Source organism: Anser anser, assembly GCF_964211835.1.
Source record: "Anser anser genome assembly, chromosome: 2".
Lineage (NCBI taxonomy): Eukaryota > Metazoa > Chordata > Aves > Anseriformes > Anatidae > Anser > Anser anser.
Window position 1 is genome coordinate 88,572,293 of NC_139721.1, and position 17,237 is coordinate 88,589,529.

At 37.3% G+C, this 17,237-nt stretch overlaps 1 protein-coding gene across 1 annotated transcript in view; it reads left to right on the top strand.

The window, feature by feature from the left end:
- The window catches only part of RETREG1 (reticulophagy regulator 1), a 65,345-nt gene that overhangs the window by 1,802 nt on the left and 46,306 nt on the right, over positions 1 to 17,237 (top strand). The window contains exons 2-3 of the mRNA XM_083824332.1: positions 11,285 to 11,391; positions 13,064 to 13,094. Of these exons, the coding sequence (XP_083680458.1) occupies positions 11,285 to 11,391; positions 13,064 to 13,094 (138 nt within the window). The remainder of the gene's footprint in view (positions 1 to 11,284; positions 11,392 to 13,063; positions 13,095 to 17,237) is intronic.

Here is a 17,237-nt window from a genome sequence, read left to right on the forward strand (position 1 = left end):
GTCTGGGTTTGCTGTGACTCAGCCTCTCTTCACAGGGCTTTGCACTTCCAGGCCTCGAGGCCGAAGAAGGGCCCCTCAGTTACTGCCACATGCGCCCATGCCCTGTGCCTGGAAGCATCCCTGTCCTTGTGCAGGGGCGTCTCACTCCTGGTATGCAGGGCCTCTCATCTCTCTGTTCCGCAAAGCTGAGAAATGAGAATGGCCAGAAGGACAGAGGGCTGCTTCTGGATCAGCAGCAGTACTGGCAGGAGAGGAAGGAAGGGGGGGGTGAAGTTCACTTGTGCTGCTTTCCAAATGTCAGAAGAGCAGTCATAGTTCCTTCCTCCCACCCTTTTGGTTTTGGTAGGGCAATGCTTCCCCTCCATTAGATTAGTTCTTGAACCTATGTACATCATTCAAAACCCCTTACAGTATGAGCTGCTGAGGGTTAACTATTTGTATGATGTCTTGCCACAAGATCTTATTTTAATATATTCGAATGTAACCTCTTTCCCATGAAAAATCTTTAAACCGTGGTACTGTATGAAAGCATTTTCATTGTTTTCTACTGAAATAACTTGCTTGTGGGTGCAAGAAATTTAATTTAAACTAACTAACTTAATTTCATTCTGTTTTCCAAAATTCCTTCATTTTTGAACATTGCAAATAAATAATCATGGGCTGTTTAAAAAGGCTTAAAGCAACTTGGTTTTGAGCATGACTTCAGGACGTTCTTGGACTGGGCATTACTGTATTCTAACATTTTTTAGTTTCCCTGGAAATTCCTAATGTAAAAGACTGCACTTCTAACCTAGCAAAAGCTAGTGCAATATACTTTACTTTTAATATTTTTAAGAATAAATAAATATCAAATATTTATAATAAAATTCAGCTTTGATATATACTGGTATATTTAGTGAACTAACGTTGTGTAAAAAAAAAAAAAAGAAAAAGAAACAAGGCTGACAATAAAAGTAGAAACAAATCTGATGACTGAAAAAGCAGCCATCACTTATCACACCATTATTTATTCACTGTGAACAGCTTTAAACTCCCCTGCAAATGCCCTCAGTGGAAGATGTTTAAAATGAACAAGGGTTAAATATGTATTATTTAGCATCTAATTATCTGATGTGTGATTTGGATTGTTTCTGCTGTAGATAGTTTATGGACTGAAGTCAAAATGCCACATAAAAAAAATAAAAGAAAAAATAGGAAAAGAGAATGTGGCATTTTTCTTATTTTATACATATAGTACAGAAAAAAAAGGAGTGCTTCTTCCCATGTGCAGGCAAACTGCTGGTGCCAGAAGCTGAGTCTAGGCATTCCAGGTGTTAGGCAACGGATATCTAAAATCACACCTAAGATTGAAAGTTAAGTATTAAGAGTCAATCTTAGATTTTAATCTACTATCCTAGCTTAATTATTACCTTTTTTTGTGTGTATGGGAGGGGTTGCTGGTGGATAAAATAATTTCATTTTTATTCTCTGTCTGTCAAATATTTTTTTATGAGATCCAGGGGGCAGATTTATTTTTAGTAATCCTATATTGTCATATGTCTTTTGTAGTTTGTAGATGGTTTGTGCATTTTTAACATTATACCTTAATTTCTGCAAGTCCATCCTTAGATGCATCAGTTGTGTATATCCACTGATTGCTCAAATCACAGATTTCTTTAGGGTTTCTTGGGAACAGTGACAGTAAAAAGGCTAGGATCTAGTAGATCTCTGTCTCCTTGTGGAAAGATTTATTGCATTGTATTGCTTTATCCTGTTTGCTGTTCTCATTGCTGGCCCAAATCCAACTTTTCTTTGAGGATTTTTATACACTTTCGGATATACAAATTGTATGTTACTGCAGGTCTCTCGTTAACAACGTTAGATGATTTTGTACTGGATGAACCAACTAACTGATTGACTCTAAAAGACAACTATCGTTCCTTGGTTTAAAGACAGAGAAGCTGGCCAAATTGTGCCATTAAAATAGTGTCTTTTGCCATCCATACTCAAATTTTGGGGAGTTTGGTCGTAGACCTAATGGATGTTTTGATTTTATGGAAGAATAAATTAATCAAAAGAAGAAGCAGTATTTCTTATATCTTAAGTAGCCATGTGTATTGCTTCAGATAAAGACTGCTAGTAAAGTTGTTCCAGGTATAAAATCTAATTGCTATTTAAGTATTAGTAACCAAAACACATTCAGAGTTCACAGGTTTGTTCTGTTGTTGTTGTTGTCTGGTTTGTTTTTTTAATAACTATCCAATTTTCTTTAAGACTTGCTATTAAAGTTTTTCTTACTTGAAATCCCTGCTTGGCAACAATAATATTTTACCATGGAGAGATCTCAACATTTTTTTCATTCCTTAATTTATCCTTTTAAAGCAGGAAAATAGTGCTGGGCTAAACATTTCTTTCAGGTGTTTGCACACAAACTGTAGTGTCAGTACCACATCTTGATGGATAACTTTCCTATAAAGCAAGGTTTCAGCATGTTTATAGCAGTGTGTATACATGGTATATGCAACACCTGGATTTCTATTCTTTGTTATAAGATTTTTTTTTTTAAAAAAAGGGCTCCTGGATAGGCCAGTTTCTAGCTATTCATAACGCTGTGTTTGGTATAGCAATGTTACGATGTTCCATTTTAAGTGTCTGAGAAAGGTGATTGTAAACTTCTGCCTATTCTCAAAATTGAGCATAGGTACTGCTCAGAAGGTAGCCCTCAGCAACAGGACATCTCAGGCATCAGGGCATTTTGAGCCTTAGGAATTTCACTGCTTACAAAATACTATTTTCTTGGTTTTGTCTGTTGTAGGTGGTCTCCTTATACTAGTGATGTTGTTCCTAGAAGGCTGATGTGGTGATCCTTGGTGTTTTTCAGTTGGTGTAGCAGTACTGCCTGCGCGTTGTGAGGTTAGTGGCTGTTTTCCCCAGCAGTTTGTGTGGTGCTGTCTTTAATGATGACTCGCTTAGTAGGTGTAAAAGGATCCCGTGGCTTTTTTCCATCCAAACCACTCATTACCAACAGCCACCAGCTGCCATTAGCAGGAAATTCACAGAGACTCTGTATTGACTCTATTGGCTATCTAAATTTGGCTTTTAATTTCACTTAAACAGCTCTGGATTTTTGATGAGTCCGGTTATTGAAATTGCAAGTAGCAGTGGCTTACGCCCTATTGCTTTAATCAGCTTACACAGTAATTCAACTGTTTCAGAATCCCTTTTCCTCTCAGTCTTACACTTTCCCAGAAGCTTCCCATACTTTCAGAAGTAAAGTTAAAATTTCGATGGCAATACAAGTCATGATTTAGTTTTAGGGACTACTTGTTTTCACTCAACCAGTTATAAGCTTATGTTTATTTTTTCAACACACATTATTAACTTTTGAGGGTTTTGGAGGTAGAGTGGAACAGAAAGCTAAATTAATTAAATTTAGTTAAGGAAAAAAAATAAAGCCATTAACTGAACAGTTTATTAGTGACAGTTTGCAAAGCTTTGGCTGAGAGATTAGTTTACAAGAATGAAAATTGACATTGTTTACGAGCCAAGCTGCATTACGTAAAAAGCTGGGCAGTTCACAGCATTTTTTTCAACCACTCAGAAGAAAACAGAATCAATCAGAAAAGAAATTGGATAGGATAATTGAGGAACTGAGGGAAAGCAAGCTTTACTGAACAATTTAGGTTCAAATACAGGATGAGGACTTTCCAGAAGATGGAAATCCCAAACAAAGCAGAATAGCAGAATTGTAACATGGCTTGGGTTTGTTCTAGCCTGATGAAACTAATAAATTCTGTGTCTAGCACAGTTGTTCTGAGAGACAAATATATTTTTGTGTGTATTAACTGAAAATAATGAGACTTTCCAAATAATACATAGAATTTTGAGAACAATGGAAGTTATAGGGGGATATGTTATGCTCCTTGGTAGACGTTATAGGACTAATGAGAGCATTAACGAAAAGGACACTTAGGGCAGCGTGGTAGAGGTGGATTGTGTTAACATCAAACTGCTGCTACTGTATGACAAAATGGGATTAAGATTTCTTCAGTGCTTTCCCAGAGTATAGGTTAATTAAGGTGATCTGGACATGTTTCAACAAAAATAAAGGAAGCCAGGCTCTTTGATTTTGTGTTTAATTCAAAATAATTTTAACTGACGGAAATAGCCCATTTTCGCTGAAGTGGCAGTAGCATTTGATGTCCTGATAGACTCAGAAGGTATGGTGTTTAGGTCGCTTAAATTTCCACCTTCTTAATCTTTTTATTTCAAATGCCTATCTGAATGCAATTGGTTAGAGAAAATCTGATCTGCAAGCTACAAATGTTCAAACACAATTCTAACTTGCTTTTCCCAAGAGGTTTTCCTGCAAAGACTGTGAGATAATTTTGCAGTGAGACACTTTATTATTAACTTGTTCGTATTTCCCAAATCACCGATATGCTTCCAAAATTTACCACTTATAAGCAGGTTTATCTTTGGCAATTAAATGGAAAGCATTTTAAAGTGCGTTTTTTTTTCTTGGTATTTTTTGCTTAGAGAAGAATACTATTTTCATTTTTATTTGTACCTATTTATAAGTTAAAAATGTTGTTTCTTCTAGTTGGGGTAGAGAGAATATGCAATTTGAATTTTTATCCTGTGTGTTACTAACCTTTAGGTAATAATCATATAATTCTTTAGAAGTGTTCAGCAGCCTTTGCCTTTGGTACTGCAACCTGTTCACAAACCTCTGAGAGAACCATCCCTTCCACGTGTCTGTCAAAGTTGTAACAGTTTGAGTTTGTAGCAGTCTATTTCTTATGATAAGTTATCTTATTATTCCCAAATCTTTATTCCTAATATTCTAGAAGGTTTTCTAGAGAAGAGCTATTCAGGTTCTTTGATTTGATTTGTGCTTTCTGGCTGAACAAATACAATACTAATCTGTTGAATAAAACCTGGCAAATAAACTTCTTGAACAAAAGGTTGATTACTGAATTGTCTTTAACAAAGAAATAATTAAAGGGAATGTGGCAAGTTTTAGAATAGTAGTCATGCCACTTCTGTTTATTGTTGTCGTTGTTTTGTTTTGACTTCTTTTTATTTATTTAATGGTAGAATTTTTAGTCTTTTGGCACTATCCTGTGGAAAACATTTGGGTTAGCTTATAAGTCACGAATCAGCTACTTTCCAGTTCTTCATTCTATTCCTGTTGTAATATTTTATTAAAGTCTTAGATATCTACTTTCTTGAGTAGTCATTCTTACAGAAAACTTAAAGAGAAAAAGGTGTTTCTTCCTAATTTATATCTCTACAGAGGCTTTTACTTTTTTCCACTAAATGAGAAGTATTTTTAAACTTTTTAATGTACATATTTTAAGAAACAGTCCATTACAGTAATCTGCATGTTTTTGGCTAAACAGACACACAGCTATTTATCTTCAAGCTGCCAGACACCAGAAGTGGCAGTGTGGATATTGTAAATTTGGATTAATATGCTGTGATTTCTTTGCAAAATGGGAGTTGTGGAGTAAATATTTGTAGTGTTTTCTTGAAATAATTTTTTCAACAACTTATGCTTTCTGTAGGGGTGAAGAGGGTTGTTAGAATTTATAAAGACTTTGTTCATTCTAAAATTCTTGACATTATATACACAAATGTATTTTGTTACATGTGGTATGTTTCCCTCTCTGCAGCAGGGAACCTGCTATACCACAGCCTTTTGTGGTATCTTTCAGACTTGCAGATTAACAGTTAAATACCACATACATATAATAAGAGCAAATACAAACTGGATATTTTGCGAAAACAGCAAGCATAACTTTTTCTACCATAAGTGGGTATCTATGCTTTTTGTGCAGCAATGGGGAAAGGATTTTTGCACCATAATTCCTGATCAGGAAATACTTCATCTCAGACATAAATGTGCTAAAGGAACAACAGGAAAAATACTGAATTAGAGTTTTGGATTTTAAATGCGTTGAATATTTGAGTGTTTGGATTTTAATATTTATAGATACTGCATTTTAGTATTTCCAGAACACAGATGCTTAATATGAAAATAATTTACATCTAAGAGCAGTTAATGTAGAAGTTGTAAATTTACATGTTTAATGTGAATTTTTGCAAACTTGGGATTTTTTTCTTCAATAGGAAATATCATTCAAAGTGTTAAATTAACTTAAAAAAATGCAGTTGAATTTAGCTTATATTGCTTCTTGATTTCACGAGAGGGCAATCGAAGTGACCTAGCCACCGATCAGTAAGTGCTCAAGCCTTCTGACGCTGCCTTTGCAGTGTGTTTCAGCAGTGTTCTTCAGGAACTGCGTTTCATGCTGTGTTTGAAAAACACCTGCTGCTACTCCCCTTCCCCCAGTCCTCTTGCTTGCACTGGGCACCAGAATTTGTTGCAGCAGGATTGGTGCTGATCACTCCAGCAGTAGGCACGGAAGAAGGATCTACATTCAGCTCCAAGTGAGAAAGAGTTGCAACCAGGAAAGAGTTACAGCCATGTTTTTTCCTTTTCTACATACCATCACTATGGGCTTTTCTGAAACAGTGTTGGGCAGTTCCCTGTAAGAGCAGGAGCAGTCATACTTTCAGAGAGAAGTTGCACTGTGGTGTTTAAGAAAATGACTTTGCGGTGGAAAAGCTGCTATACTGGAAAGCTGCTATTACATTCCCCCTGCAAAGCCACCTTTTTCCAGACTGAGCAAGACCAGGTTCCTCAGTTTTTTCACACAATGCAAGTGCTCCAGCTCCTCCCCTCCCTCACCTCCAACTCCATCTTGGTGGTTGTCTGCTAAATTTGCTCATGATCACTGATGTCTTTCATGTTTTGGGAGACCCAAAACCAAGCAAAGTATTCTAGATGTAATTTCATGACTGCTCTGTAAAGGGGAATTGCTCACCACCTATGCTGTGCGTGAACTCCTGCCCATGCAGCCTGATACACTGTTAGCTTTCATCACTGCCAGCCCACACAATTTACTCATGCTAAACCTACTGTCACCCAGGACCTGCATGTCCTTTTCCAAGGAGTATCCCCTCAGCCAGTCAGATGCAGGGGGTTGGTCTGTACCAGGTGCAGGACTTTGCCTTTGATTTTCATCAATTTCATTTTCTTTCAGTTGTTGCCTCTGGTGTGCTCAGCCAACCTCCCACCCCCCCATCCCCATTCCCAGTTTAGTGTTAGTAATAAACAAAAGCTTGATCAGACAAAGGGCAACTTTTTAACCTACAGAACTGATGGGAATAACACCTGAGTTCCCATATCCTTCACGTTCATCTCTAGAGGTTTGCAGTCCTTCTTTGTTCTTTCCTGCTATTCCTTGACAGTACCAGTTGTGCCCACATGCATGCGTGCAACAACAACAAATAGTAGTCAAGTCAGATAAGCCTTTGCAGTTTTTCTGCAAGACCTCAAATCCAGGCCATTGACAAGCAGTGAGCCTCTCATGACAGTGTTTTTTCAGCAGCTGTCTGCTTCCATTCCCTGCAGAAGATAATCTTTAACCCCTTAACAGTTTCTGCTTCCTCTTGGTCTTAGCACTGTCTTCAGGCCCAGCTGGTTTTGAGGCCTCCTTTAATGCAGGTGTCTTCCCGGTATTGGCTATTACAGCATGGTATGGTACTGATTCTGCAAGTTCAGCTCAAAGGGCAGAGAAGGAACCTTTCCTCTGCTGCCAGAAGTCCCAGGCTTCCAGCCTCTGACATTGTGGGAATCTCCATCCACCGCTCAAGGTCTGCTTGGCCTTCCCGCTTTGCAATGCTGGATTTGAGTTGGTGCCTCTGCAAGATCTCTGCAGATACCATGTAAATCACCTGTTTGTAGAGTCATACAAGGATGTGGGTTGGAAGGACAACAGGAGGTCAGCTAGTCCAACCTGCCCAAAGTAGGTCCAGTTAGATCAAGTTGCTCAGGTGCTTACCCAATCAAATTCTGGAGATCATACTTCCCCGATGGTCTGCCCCTGCTTACTGCCTCCAGTAGGTCTTTCATTTGGCTGCTCTGTATGCCGCCCAGCGACCATCTCCAGGTGAGATCACTGTTGCCATCCGCCCAGGGGAGAGGCTTGAGGTATTTCTTGCAGCCCCCAAACCAGGTGGCTGTTTCCTGCCTCTGGAGCTTTGTCAGAGTGAAGGCCTCTCATGTCTTGGGGATGCCTTTTTCAGCCAGTGCGAGGGCCTGAGTCCCGTGGCACCTCACAGCTGGTTTTATGAAGTCCCACGCTGCCTGCAGCAGTCCCTTGCCACACTGATATGCAGGCTACCCTGTTAACCGCTGAAGTCATTGTGTAAAGTGCATAATTCTATGCATTGTTTTAGCCTTTGCTTTCTGAAAAAGCTATCTCTATCAAAATACTGCAGAATTTTACGGGGGAACAAATCTTTGTCTCTGGAAATGGTTATTTTCCACACCACTTGTAGCAGCACGTTTCTTCAGTAGAAGAAATTAAACAACTTGAACTTCAGCCTGTTTTGTTTACTGATCTTTAAAAAAAGCATAAAAGCTTCTTAAGTATAAGTAGTATAAGTATCTAAGTATAGCTGTTGTTTTACTAAACAAATATTTTTGTTCAATATGTGGTGATATCATTCTGGAGCCTTCCAGTTTTGTCAGGAATGCTTGTGTTTTAGAAATATAATAGTAGATTCTAATTTAAAAAAAAAAAAAGAAAGGGTGGGGGGGGAAAGGGGGAACCCCAAACCTAATTCCTAATAACAAGCAAAAGTACGACTGAAACTTCTTGTTGATCTGGTTGCTATGCATCATGTTGATAATTCCTTCAAGAATTTTGAATCCCTACACCATTAGCATAATACGTGGTTTTCATATCCCAGCATGTTGGACTAACATTTTGATAAGCTGAAGGTAGATACCTACCAAAAAAACTAGGGAGGACATTGTCAGCTATTGACTGGTAATGGATTTGAGGATATATGTCAGAGTTGTCTGATGTAAGGTTTGCAGTTTTTCTAATCCGTATTGGTAGAGCACCTGGGGGCTGACACGGTGGCTGTGAATGAATTTCCAAGACAGAGCCTTTCTTGCAAACGCTGTGGTCTAAATTAATGAAACAATGGAGGGGGGATTGTGACAACTAATAACGCTAAGGCACTGGAAGTCCAGTCAGAACAATTCAAAGCTTTCCAAGTAAGTGAAGAGCCTTTGCTCAGCTACTACATTAGCTGCTCCAAATAGATTACATTGTTGTTTCTTTTCCCCAAAAGCTGTGGAGCAGAAAAACAGCAGTATCAAGAATGTAGAATGAAATGACTTGGAAGCGTCTTTCAGACAGCACGCTACCTTGCTAATCCTTTTTTGCTAATCCTCGTCCACATTAGTACAACTGTTTTTAACAGCAGGTAACAGCTGTGATTGCAGTGAAACTATGAGTATGGATTAGTTGTGACTGTAAAGTAGGTCAAACACTCTATATATTCATTTGAAAGATAGTAAACATCTCATCTTACTTTAAGAACTAGTAAACTGTGTGTATTTATGCATATGTGAAAACATGCAAAAACTTCAGTATTGATTTATTTCTTTTACCCACAGAGGATGGCCCAGTGTTAATAATTAAGTCAGAACATACTGTTTGATCCTAGGAAACCTTAATGTACAAGCACCATGAAGAACCTGTAGAATAGTCATGGTGTTAAGGCCATGCAGCTTAAAGGACTGCATTTGTTACAAACTTTAGGCATTTAGAAATCACATTTAAATTCTTTAGTTTACTTTTCTCCATGGTGTCATATCTCCACCCCTTCACTTTTTTCACTTGTTAGCAAGTGAAAAAAATAGGTTAGATGGAGTCTTCAGTGCAGTTGAACTTCACCCTTAAACAAAATCAAGGATGTTTAATGTTGAAGATTATTATTTGATTTAATGAGAGCTATGCTTGGGCAGTTTTGAAAAACTTTTTTCAACATCTTTTCTGTAAGCATCTCTTGGTTTTCTTGAGCTGGCTGAAATTGTAGAGGTACTGAATTGAGAAAACATTTTCTTTTTTTTTTTGTCCCCATAGAATAATAATTCATACTTTGTATAGATGTAGAAACCCTTCAAAAAAAAAAAAAAGACTTTCAGAATAAGTTATCTGTTTGTATTGGAAGACATATCCTGGTCTGGTCAGGGTGATGGGGCTTTGAGTTTCTGTGAATTGTATTAAGTGTGAAAATTAGCGGCATGGAGATTTTCTTTGATGCAATCATATTTTCTTAGAATTTCAAGGAATACTTGAGCAGTTTTTCACAACTGCTGGATATGCTTTTTGTGGTAGAAACACCTAGAAGGCAATTTTCTTTGTAAAAATCCTGGTGTGCTCAAAGGGTGTTACTTGGCTTCCTCCAGTGCCTATACTTGCTTCTTTACATTTCCTTTCCCCTCTCTTCTGTAGGAAAACTGCTGCAGCAACTAGGTGGGTGGGTGGCCAAATGCCCTGTTTACAAATCAGTTTCTTGAAAACCTCTCCACTTTGTATGATTTTGTTTCTGTTGGTATTCTTATTTGATCCACTGCCCTGCACAGTGACAACTTCTTGTTTTTGACTATCCTCAACTTCAGTTATTTGTTTTGAAGTTACTTTTTTGCTCTCACCTTGAAAATGATCGTAATGCACTCATTATTTGTAATCAGATCTTTGACTTAAAGTGCTCGAAACAAACGATTAAAATACTTATTTTATTTAATTGAAGGTTAGATAGAAGTGCTAATCTGGACACACCTGGACAGTAAAGTCAGTAGTGCATGAGATGATAAATCATACATTGTGAGTCCAGGGCTGTTTGACTTGACTAGACATATTGTAGTTTTTTTTGTAATGAAGAACAAAAGCACAGAAGCTCAATATGAAGTTTGAGTATTGTGCCTTGAATTGTACAGTTTTACCTCATCTTTGCATTTGAAAGAATCATTCGTATAAAAATCTGATGTGAACTGATATCCTGTAGAAAATACAAGGAAATATTTAACCTTTATATGTGAATAAAAAAGAAAGTTGTTGTGTCAAGACAATTATTTTTACTAAAACCTTAAATGATTTAAATAGTAATGCTTCTTATGCAATAACGAAAATATTCAGGCTTGTATACTTCCTCTGTGCTTTGATAAAAGTGTGAACAACATTCTATGTCTGAAGGAGACTGTCATGCTTGGAACTCTCATTGTTTGCTTTCTGTGAAGACATTGTGGGGACAAACTAAATTCAACTAATGTAGTATCAGTCTATTTTTTCTCTTTATTTTCTATACTAATAACAGCTGTCATTATACGTATACTTCCAATAAGTTTACAAGTGTTTATTTCTTAACATTCTAGGTTTGTTGCTCTGACGCCTTGGAGAGTGTATCATCTGACTTCACTCATAATACTTGGAGTGCTAGTTCTTCAGATAATAAAGGATTTGGTCTTATCCAGGATAAAAGGTAGGTCAGTATACTGTTAGAGTTCCTTGCTTAAACACCCACAACTCCTTTACTAAATCCTCTTTAATATTATGATACAAGGATTATTGCAAAAATATTAGCTGATTTCTGAGTGAAATGACATTACTGCAATTGGTAATAGATCATTGTAGATTGTTCTACTATATTTTAGAGACAGGGCGTTATGAGATTTGTTTCAGCATGAGTATAATCAGTTTCAATGAACAGTCATTCTTGTATTTTAACTACAAGGTCTCCAAATCCATTATCTAAAATACAAAGTTTTCCTGAAAGTTCCTACTTCTTCTGACATTACTCTAATTAGATCACTGTTGGAAAGTTGTGGAGATCTAATATAAATTGGTCAACTTTGTAATGGATTGTGAAATAACCTATCTTTCTCACAGTTGAAATAAGTGAAACAGTATTTTTTCTAGTTTTTGGAGTGTTGCGTTTCCAGTGTATACAGTCTTATCTAAATACTACCAAATTAAAAAGGGATTTATTGGTGGTTTTTTATGTTGTTGTATTTGTTTTAACTTTTTTTTGTCTTGTACTTCATTACCATCTTGAAAATTCTCTGGCAAAAGGTTGTTCATCAATGTATATTTCTTGTTGCTAGGAAGATTTTCTGAAGTGGCTTATTTTGCTTTTTCTTTGACGCTGAATAAGGTGCAGTGTTTGAAAAAATGCAAAGGAAAGCAGGAAATAAGTGTCAGAGAATCACAGTATTCCTCTGCAACATTGCTAGCATTTCATTTTTTACCTCCACAGCCTATTCTTTCCTGCTAAGTTACAGCAGTTATTCACAACCTTTTTGAAACACATTTCATTGTCACTGCCTTCTGCGGAGTCTCCATTACCATTGTTTCCTGCTTGAGTGATGCAAATTTAGAGGCCAATTTAAAAAGCTTAGCATGATTTGATTTTTAGACTCTGTATTGTATAAATAACCTCTAATGTTGAATACCTCACCAGTTGGAAGGTGGTGATTTACACAAGTAAATCTTAGCTGTAATTACTGACTAATATTTTTGTATTGAGCAAATCCAAGATGTACCACTGTTGACCAAGCTACCATCTCTTCTTTGTGTTTCTCTTTTGTCTGTTCCCCAGCCCTCTGTTCCCCAGCTTTATGATTACGGAATCGTTATTTTACTACAGTTAAATGTATTGCCTTCAGTGGTATTGTACACAAAGTTCATGAACAGTTAGGTTTTTGAACCTAAGAATAGAAATCTTGTAGTGACAATTGGTGTCACTCCAAACAGCAGAATAAATTCTTCCCAGGATAACACTTCTGTAGGGCTACTTCACGCTTCCAGCCAGCCACTAGATGGCAAGACTATTACAGAGTCATAAGGAGTGTAGAAACTGGTTGCCAGTTTGTAGCTGTAAAGCAAAAGTTATGTTGGTTGTCTTCTCCTTCCACATGAAAATATAGCAACACAATACAGTATTTTTTTCATTAATGTTTTAAGCTAGTATGTGAAGTTTACATAAAAGACTTTTTCTGAGAACTGTTAGTTTTGTTTAGTTTTAAATGTTAGAGAGAATTCCGTATTCATTTTGTCCTAAATCTGCACATTGCTTATGAATAAAGAAGAGAAAAACCTATATGTGATTTCTGTTTTAGTGCATTGTGTGTCATCTTACATTCTCACAATTGCAGGTGCACAGCTCTGGAGGAGAATCACTGACAAGTAGGTATATCATTTTTAATATTCTGGATATATAACATATTTTCTTACAGTGAATCTGGGATTTAAAACACAGTCTACTTTCTCTGTAATTAAAACAGAACCTGAATGATTTTGATATTTGCATTTTTTCTAAATTTGTTACTGCTTGTTCCAATTTTAATTGTTAATAACTTTCTGAAAAGTATTTTTTCTGATTTGAATTATAATAAAGAATACAGTAATGTCAAATAATTCTAGAAATGCTTTTTCTTATTATGATTATCACATTTTGTGTTTTCTGGGAATTAGTGTTTGCTTTGAAATCAGTTATGAGGGAAAAACACTGTGTTGGTTAAGGAGGTGTAACGATGTTCTAAAAGAAAGTTAACAAGTGCTGTCCAGAAGCAGGTAAGCTTGCTGTGGTTTCCCTTATCTTTGTAGTAGCCAATACAAATAATTGCTTTCCAATTTCATTTAAAATAAAAATTACTTGATATACGTAGCAATATAAATTAATAATTGTGAATTCAGTTGTCTTGCCACTGGGCTGACTCAGTTTACAGGCAAATGTTTGTATAATGTTGGTAGGGTAGAGTACATAATCAAATTAATTTGTTTTGGGTTTATACAGTGTCTCTAAATGCTTTACAGACAATTTCCAAAATAAAAGTTTGTATGATAAAAATATTATTCTTCTAAATAGACCACCAGGGCTAGTTGGACTTCTGGATAATTTGCAATAACAGGAACACAAGATCAGTCCAAATATGCAACTAGCAAAGTATCTTCTCTCTAAAGGTGGCCAGCCAGGAGGAAGGTGGCCAGCAAAGTAGTATGTAAGAGCAGGACAAGCTTTTAAGATGCTTCTCCTGGTATACTTTCCCACCCTCCAGCAGTTTACAGTTAAAGGACTTCTGGGTTCCAGATGTGGTGTATTTTACTTAACTCCTCCAAGCTGTTCTCAGTGGACCAGAAAAGGTCCATGAATATGTCTTGTTGCTTTTCTTATTACAAAATTCTGGTGTTCTCGGTATCCTATAGCAGAAAGACCCATAGCTGAACTATGTGTTCTGTGAAAAACACAGCCTTGTGTTTGTTTACTGTTACATGATAGTTTCTTAATCCCATCCTACTTTTCTTTTTTTTTTTTTTTGGTTAGAAGAGTTAGTAAACGATCACACTATTGATGATCTTCAGCAAGCCTTGACTTTATAAACTTTTATCCTGTCCTGTTAAGTCCATGGCTACTTAATTGTTTCTAAAATAGAAGCTTTCTTTAGGTTTGATATCTTCATTGTGATTTTCTGGACTTTTCTTCCATTTCTGTTATCCTTCTTGTAACGGGTAGGCAGAATTAGAAATTGTGTTCAGCTTTCAGGGAGACTTTGGACTATACATTAGCATAAAAATGCCCTCATAATAAATCCTAATGCTTGATTGACTTTTTAAACCTCTACTGAGCACTGAAATGATGTTTACATGAATATATAATCTCAAGATTATGTTCCCGAGTAGTAAAGGTTAGCTTAAAGCCCATGTGACGTTAATTTTCTTTTTCCCCCGTATGAATCTCTTAATTTTTAGACATTTCTTCCATCTTTTGGCAAGTACATTGCTTGATGCTTTGTTGAAGTTCTGCAGTTCTTTGCAGTTGGTCTTCATCTTTACCAGAATAATTTAGCATTGTAAGGAGACTCATCTTACTGTTCACTCCTTTTTCCAGAATGTTGTACAGACAGTTCAAAACTGTCTTTTATTTTCATACTTGCAAGGACTTCCTCTCATATTCCATGACTTTTTAGCCTCCATAAGAGCATTTTCTGAGAGACCTTGTTGAAAGCCTTATAGGAAATGCAGGTATTTTTTATGAATATCAGTGTTCATCTTCAATCTCGTTGACTTTGAAAGCACAAATGGTTTGTGATGTGATGTCCCTTTAAAAATTGTGCTTGCTGTCTCCCAGTGTACCATAGAACAGGCATACATGTTCTTCATTAGATTTTCTGACAATTTGCACAGAACAGAGATGAGTCTTTACTGATTTGCAGTGCTCTGGCATAGCTCCTCTAAAAATAGATGTTGCTTTAGACACTTAACAGTCCTCTGCTTAAGGCGCTTTGAGAGGTTATTTAACGTAAGTGACATTTCAACTGTTTCATCCTAACTTTCAATTAGAACTCTTACAAGCTCATGTAAAGACTTTGCATTTTTTTTATGACGTGGGTATTTACGGTTCTTTTGTTGAGCACGTGTGCACATTGATCGGGTTGAAAATGGAATAATTGCTGGAAGACACTGGGGCTGGTGCTCCAAAGCTTTTTGTTTTCCTTGGTCTTGGACTTGAAAGACTGTTCTCATGTTATCTTACATTAGCAAGCTGTGTCAAACATATCCCCGTACTGCTGGTTAACAAAAACCACTACCCCATGGAGAATCACATGCTCTTAAATAACATACAGAGAAAAAAATTAATAGATCTATGTTGCTTTGAATGCTTTGCTTGTTCTAATAGGTCAAATGTGTTCACAACCATTCTCTGGCATTGATGTTCACAGGCACAAAAGAACTGAGTCCATAGCACTTAATTGCTCTATGGTCCGGGCAGAATATCCACGTGCAGGCTGGAAATGATTTCTGGTCTGTGCCAACTGCAAAACTGCTTAGAGGAGATACCGGGAGAGTACTAGTTGGCAGGTGCCAAAACTATGCCAAGAGCTGTATTCGTGGTTTAACTTCACAAAGGACCAGTCCTAGCACACAGCAGCATTGACACACACTTCTGTTTATCAAAATAGACAGAAAGTAACAAATGATACAAACAGGCTAATTTCCTACTTTGTGTTTGTTTCCCCAGCTGGAACTGGTCCTCAATCTCATTGGGAGATAGGGTTGATATTCTGATAAGGAATGATGATAAGCCAAACTTCCCTTGAAGCTATTAAAGTTAATTGTGTTAAACAATCTTTTGCTACAGTGTATCCAAAGGGGATAAAACTGCAAGTGCTTTATTAACCAATAACTGTTTATATTCAGTTCTGTAAGTTGCACATAGTTTTGCAGTCCATGATATTTCATAATATTTATTAGTACATTTGCAGAACTGAGTGTACTAGTGTCCACATACAGCAAAATGTTTTTTAAATGCTGATGTTGTAATCTCCAGCTAGTCAAGGATTGAAATTCTTATTTTGCCTTCACTGGGATCAGGTAAAATCTTTAACTATAATCATTAAGAGGTTCTTGCTTGTTTCTTACAAGTTGTTTTACATAACAAAATGTAAAAAATGCTCAACACCTTTTAAAAGCAAGAATAATTGTTCAGAAGTTATTTCATACCCTTGTGTAGATTCTTCCCTGTGCTACAGGTATGCAGGTCAGCAGCGTGACAGTGAAGCATTATCCTGAACCGAGGGTTAGGTTAGGGAGCTGGGCTGGCTGAACCTGGGCTAGCAGCCAGATACCCCCCTGCCTGTGTGCACACTCACCCTTCTCGGTAGCGCTAGGGGAGAAGAAGGGAGGAAAACCTTAGCTGGATGAGATAAAACAGGGAGATGATTTGCCGGTGACAGTAACTGGTAGGCAAATAGATTCAACTTGAGGAAAGTTAATCTAATATAATGACAATTAAAACAGATTTGGGTGGAGAAAAAACAAAGACATCTTTGTTAAAACAACACCTTTCCTTCTCCCTTTCCAGGCCCAATCTCCCCCTCCATTCCCCACTCCTCTTCCTCCTGAGCAGGGCAGGGGGCTGGGGCTGGGGCATGGGGCTGGGGCTGGCCCTTGCAGCTCCTCTCAGCCTCTCCCTTTCCCAGCCTGTCCCCGAGGCGAGTCACCACCATTTTGGCTGCTGGGCCCAGCCGTGACCTTTGGTAGGGCCAGAGGAGCCTGCACTGGGCAGCCCCAGCATCGCCCTGCGCTTTGGCAACAACACAGACACACACCCTCACCCACAGGTGCCCACAGCCCGTATACAAGCTTAGTGAGGGGGAAATTTTTGTTTCATATGTATGCATAAACGTGAAAAGCTATCTGTATGGTTCTTCCCCAAATGAAACTATTACTGACTTTTAAATTTACAAAGTAAATGAAGGAAAAAAACCTGGAATTCAATGCACTTTCTATCATTTAAAAAGCTTTTTTTTTTTCCATTAATGCTGATGA